The sequence below is a fragment of the Sphaeroforma arctica genome (genome assembly GCF_001186125.1).
Source record: "Sphaeroforma arctica JP610 unplaced genomic scaffold supercont1.1639, whole genome shotgun sequence".
NCBI classification, from domain to species: Eukaryota; class Ichthyosporea; order Ichthyophonida; genus Sphaeroforma; species Sphaeroforma arctica.
The window spans coordinates 6,924-12,359 of record NW_014038919.1 but is presented as its reverse complement, the minus strand read 5'-3'; the positions used below and the strand labels follow the sequence as shown (position 1 = coordinate 12,359).

Genomic DNA, 5,436 nt, shown 5'->3' with positions numbered 1-5,436 from the left:
TATAATATATAGCCTTCCTTAGATTGTTGAACACTGTTTCAGTCAATCTTCCAAAGATCCGCGCCAAATATGTTTGTGATAACCATTGTCCTGCGAATGTCAAATACGTATACATGAATATTCCGTCAGGTTTATAATGCTCCTTGATCTCTGCCACGAGGGCTTCAAACACTGCAAGTAGCATTCGCAGACATTGCCTGTACAGTCGAGGACTAAGACTGTTCATAACAGACTTTAGATCTTCGAGTCCTCTGAGATAGATTTCGTTATACACATTCACCCGGTGACCTTCCGGACCGTGCTGACTATACATATCGGTTACACAATCTCCAATTGCCAGCAGTGTGGCGGTAGTGTTACTCATGAGCATTGTCAACATTGAAAGTACCTTGATACTACGTTGACGGTGTGCCTCCGCATTGCACTCGCCACATTCCCCGGTACATACTTCTTCGTATTCGCACATATTGGTGTTGTGAACTTGTAATGGAATGCTCAAAGTGTTTATCAACACGGCATCAATTTTCATGATAAAACCCTTGTTTACGCGCGAAAGTTTGAGTAACTTTAAAAATAGAACATAATTTCTTCTCTCCGAAATGAAAATGTGGGTCACTCCTCATTTTCATTTCCAGAATGATATTCTCAAAAATCGCATTCTGGGAACAATGCCGAATTGCCAAAAACAAAGATTTTCAAGTTGCCAAATGCGACAATGTTGGAAATTCTCGGAGAAATTCTCGTTGAGATTTCCAACAACCTCCCCTAGAATTTCAACGAATTTTAACATCACATGAACTTCAGCATGTGAAATGAAAATTCTGGGGATTTGTTTTGTAATTACATTCTGGTTTACTCTTTGCAAAATATATCTCCTACAATTTGAATAAGTTGGCAAAAGCTGCCTTACATTAGGCTATGCTATTATACCTGATGGTGAGTTGGTGTATCAACACTTTTAAACCACCAGCCTCCCGGAGTCCAGGACTCCACTACCAGCAGAGTCCTCAGTCCAGGGAGGCAAGTCGCCAGACAGCCTGAGACAGGCCTTGCAAATTTCTGAATTCCGAGGGCAGGCAACTGCCCTGCAGGCTACAATCTACAATGTCACTCTACCTTTTGATATAAATAGAGTATCAATCTAACAGAGAGTCTATAGAGGGACTTATAGATGTCGGCATCAACTTTGTCTCTTGTTAAAAACTACTCCCGCATACGATACCTCGAATTTCTCGTACTCTGGGAATCTGGAATCAGCGGTCCGAGAGACCGATCCCATTTTTTTAAAGGCGCCTTGTATTGTTCATAGCCTTCAGAAAAAATAAAATAGAATATCAGAACTTCAGCAGACTATGAGTTGTTGTATTTATGTTTGTTACTCTCTGCCCTTTGCTGCTGGTATTAAAACTGGGAGTGGGCGACTGGAGTGGACGGTGGTCGTCTGGGCGCCCGCGTGCTGATTGCTGACAGCCTGACAGACCAGTCGGGCTGTCGGCTATTACTCTCTTCTTGGCAGCCTGCTAAATCAGTCATCAATACATCACGTCAGGGCAGGTGGCACTTGTGTAGTTTACGTACTTCTCGATAATTATATTTTACATTTATTTATCCGGTCATAGAACTTGCATCGTCTCACTTCTCAGTAAATATTATATTGTGCTTCTGTTTTTATAAAAAAATGTCTCGCCTTTTAGAAAAAAAACCGTATTTTTGTACAATTTAGGAGGCTATTTATTTATGACAATTGTTGTCGAATTTAAATTTTTTTTTTTGGGTTTTTAAAAACAATTAAAAACGTACTACTTTTGAGGTTTTTGTCTCTGGTCACTCTGCTGGTCAGCGACTCAGCTAGTGCCTTGAGTTCTTGACTCCTTAACTCTTTGACTCCTTGTGAGTCTTGTCCGTCTTGTCACTGTGCCCGTGGACTTGGCTGTAGACTGTAGACTGTGGAGTGTGGAGTGTAGAGTGAGGTGTTTTACTAACTCTATTTTTAAGTTATTGGCGCGGAGGTGCCAGTGGTGTCTACTCTACTACTACTAGTGTGCTCCACTGTTCCTTCGGACAATAGTCCGATCAGAAGGACAAATAGTCCGATCAGGCAGATTATTTTATTTCTTCTCTAGGGTCATGAAAATTCTTGACGATTTCTCTGTGAACAGTTCGACTGGTTTGGCTCCCCCCCCATAGTTACTGCTGTTTTCTTGCCGAGAGGGCTCCAGGTCTACGGCTTCCACTGTAGCGCGAGAGAATCTATCACGCTTAGTACCAACTTACTTGTGCTAAAAATGCCCAGAACTTGAAGACAAAAACAATCACAATAGTGAAATATAGCCTCCTTATCTAAAAGTCTGAACAGGCTCCTGGAGTCCTGGAGTCCTGTGTCCTGACTCCTAAGTTCTAACTCAGCGTGCGAAGCTGCGAATACTATAAAAACCGCCATCACTATTGTTCAACTATCACAAAAAAATGTATTCATCTATGATCCAAACGTTAACAGTAGCGGCTTCCCTAGCTGCATACTCAGTCGATGCAACTGCAATTCGACGAAGTGTGAACAAGCTAACACAGGGTACCACCTGGACACTCGAGGCATGGGGATATGAAGACACCAGTAATGGCTACATGATTGACATCGATCTACAGACGAAGTCAAAGGACTATGTCAAGTCTCTTGTAGACGGAGGACAGTACGTGGTGTGCTATTTCAGTGCCGGTACTGCCGAGGATTGGAGACCAGACTATCTCGATATGATGGAGTATGCTTCAAAAGATAGCCGATACCCCGGAGAGTACTGGATGGATATCACACAGTGGAAGAGCTTCAAGCACTTAATCAAGGCCAGAATGGAGGAGGCAGTTAAAAAGGGATGTCACGGAATAGAACCGGACAATACCGACGCATACGAATATGGTAGTGACGCCGTACCGGGCGAAACCAAAGACAGTTTAAAGCCGTATCAGATTGAATACATGCGTTGGATGGCAAATACCGCCCACGAATTGGGTCTCGAGATTGCACAGAAGAACACCGTTGATTTGATCCCTGATCTGATTGACGTTATGGACTACGCGATCAACGAGTCTTGTGCAAAGTTCTCAAAGAACGCATACTGCAGCAATTATGAAGCATTTGTGAAGCAGGATAAGGCCGTGTTCGGGGTTGAATATAACACTAACGGTGATTGCAGTGATGCACAGGCTGAAGGAATCATGCGAAAGTACAAACACTCAAATGGCAAGCAATGGGTGGATTGCAAAATTAGTACGAACTAGACTGCCACCACCATTTTGTGCCACACTGCACTCGACAGCGTGACGCACAATCTGAATATATATATATATATATATATTTATATAAAATAAAAAAGCATTATATATATCTGCCCAGAATCAATGAAGTTTTCTCGATATTGTACATGATAGTGCTATACTTGAGCTTAGCTCAAATCACCTGCTAGATTGCAAGGTAGTCATGTCAGTCCTGATTTAAAGGACATTTGATATACGAAATATGATAGAGTCCAGCTATTGCAGCACCCAATTATCGCAATGGGTGAAGACACATTGAACAAGTAAGTGAGAATTGGCTAGTCCAGCAGGACAATTTAATTATCAACAGACATTGTGATCACATGTGAAGCTACTGCACGTTGTCAGCGACGGGAGAGTGCGACTCATGTGGTTGATAGTCCGGAGGTTTGAAGTATGTGATGCCCAGCAGAACATCGCTGTCACTCATATCATCTAATGCTAATGTCTCTCGTCGGATGTATCTCACCAGAGCTTCCAATTCTTGTATCGGGACGTCCGGTCGACAGTCATACATATTCCTGTCGTTAAAGGAAAGGTCTGAGTATTGAACACATTCTAAGCTGAGCTGCTTGCTGAGATACACCATGACACCTGAGACGGCACCGCTACACACAGTGCACAAGCAACTGAACTATCACAATTTATCATCAGAATTAAGCATGCCAAAAATAGAATTTGGTTATGGAATGCACTACCAAGAGGATACACTCATTCACTAACTGAACAAATATGAATGAGTGTTAAGCTTGCGCGCACATTGGGACAGGAATGCAAACGGCCACATGCGCAGGCGAAACCAACGTTGCATCACACCAAACAGCAGCATGCGAAGACTTGCAGACTGTGCGAAACCCACAAGGATTACGATACACAAAAAACATGGGGAGACTCATACCTCCAGAGAGCAGCAGCCAAAACCGAATCCTCGTAGAGAAGCCCTTCATCGTACGCAACAGTAAATCCCCAGAATATCTCCACCAGCTGTTTAATCCGCCTACCTACTTCCATAGCATCGGTAACCTGCAATGGAGCAGTAGTGCAATTGAGTCTACCACGAGGAACACTGTGACTGTGGGAATCAATCGGGAGCAGCGCAAGCCAAAGCGTGATACATATGGGTGTTAAGTGTGTGTGCTTATATGAGCAGATGCTTCTGCCTATACAAGAGGGCCAATCCTTGTACGGGTGCGTTCAGTCACACCCAGGTGATACGCAGTTGGTCATTGATCAATTGGCGGGTCAGCTTTAAGTTCAGAGATTAGTATGGGTAGTGATAACACATGCGAAATACTCGTGCTGAGGATAGTTTGTTGACTACTCAACGCTGAAAGCCACGTTTTCACTAAGTGAGACAATCAAAGATCAAGCGAGCAGCCACCCGCGCAAGTACACCTGAACTCTACACATGTGCATGCACGCACCTATGCGTAGAACCTTGCAGGAACATACTACGAACAAGAATGTCCTCGAGAGATTCGCAGAGCTCCATGCATTTACATACTTCCGCAGCTACGTGACGGCTACTACTATACCCCACAAATATGCTCACAGTATAGGTATACGCTTGAAGTTCTTTCCTCCCAGATAAGTGTACATGACTAATAGTTTGATGGTTCAACATGCACAAGCGACAGCCACATAAGTACGAGTCCGTAGGTACGATTTGCCACAATGTCACCACGCGCATACGTACCCCCATAGCGTATATACGCGCAGAGATGTCCTCCTGGAAGCACTCATACAGATCTTTGTTGAGATTCTTAACATAGTGGGGGTCGTCGAGATGTGCATTTCTGCACATGCACATCCACACGTGCAGGTGTGTGACGGAAAACCAACTCATCAGCGTATCTGAAAGTTTAAAGTCTATGACGCATGGTCGTGTGTAAGTAAATATTTTTGGGTGGAGTAGATAGTCAAGTTGATCATATCCAGAGAATCGTACACAACTAGAGTGATAGAGTCATACACCAAGACTGTCCCAAACTGGTCGGCGAGTGCACCGCCTGCTGCACAGCAGATACGATGACGATGGAGAACACAGCGGCAGCTCAACATTAGACACAATAACACCAATATAACACCGTTGATCACAGGCCATCGAACTCTTGCGAGTAATCGATA

The 5,436-nt window shown here is 43.7% G+C and overlaps 2 protein-coding genes across 2 annotated transcripts; one reads left to right on the top strand and one right to left on the bottom strand.

The window, feature by feature from the left end:
* The first annotated feature begins 2,303 nt into the window (after window positions 1-2,303).
* Window positions 2,304-3,372, top strand: SARC_11344 (hypothetical protein). The gene has a single exon (XM_014294574.1). The coding sequence runs from the start codon at window positions 2,467-2,469 to the stop codon at window positions 3,271-3,273; it is 807 nt and encodes a 268-aa protein (XP_014150049.1). The 5' UTR covers window positions 2,304-2,466; the 3' UTR covers window positions 3,274-3,372.
* Window positions 3,373-3,583: 211 nt separating this feature from the next.
* Window positions 3,584-5,198, bottom strand: SARC_11343 (hypothetical protein). Its single transcript, XM_014294573.1, has 3 exons — window positions 5,006-5,198; window positions 4,208-4,332; window positions 3,584-3,830 (listed from the first exon to the last, which is right to left on the bottom strand). Exons 1-3 carry the CDS (start codon window positions 5,153-5,155, stop codon window positions 3,641-3,643), a joined length of 465 nt encoding a protein of 154 aa, XP_014150048.1. The 5' UTR covers window positions 5,156-5,198; the 3' UTR covers window positions 3,584-3,640.
* Window positions 5,199-5,436: the final 238 nt, after the last annotated feature.

Coding starts and splice junctions, on each gene's coding strand:
- SARC_11344 (XM_014294574.1), top strand. CDS start 2,467: ATGTATTCATCTATGATCCAAACGTTAACAGTAGCGGCTTCCCTAGCT.
- SARC_11343 (XM_014294573.1), bottom strand. CDS start 5,155: ATGAGTTGGTTTTCCGTCACACACCTGCACGTGTGGATGTGCATGTGC. Junction 4,333..5,005: donor CGCGTATATACGCTATGGGG/GTACGTATGCGC, acceptor GCTCCATTGCAG/GTTACCGATGCTATGGAAGT. Junction 3,831..4,207: donor TTGGCTGCTGCTCTCTGGAG/GTATGAGTCTCC, acceptor CTTTAACGACAG/GAATATGTATGACTGTCGAC.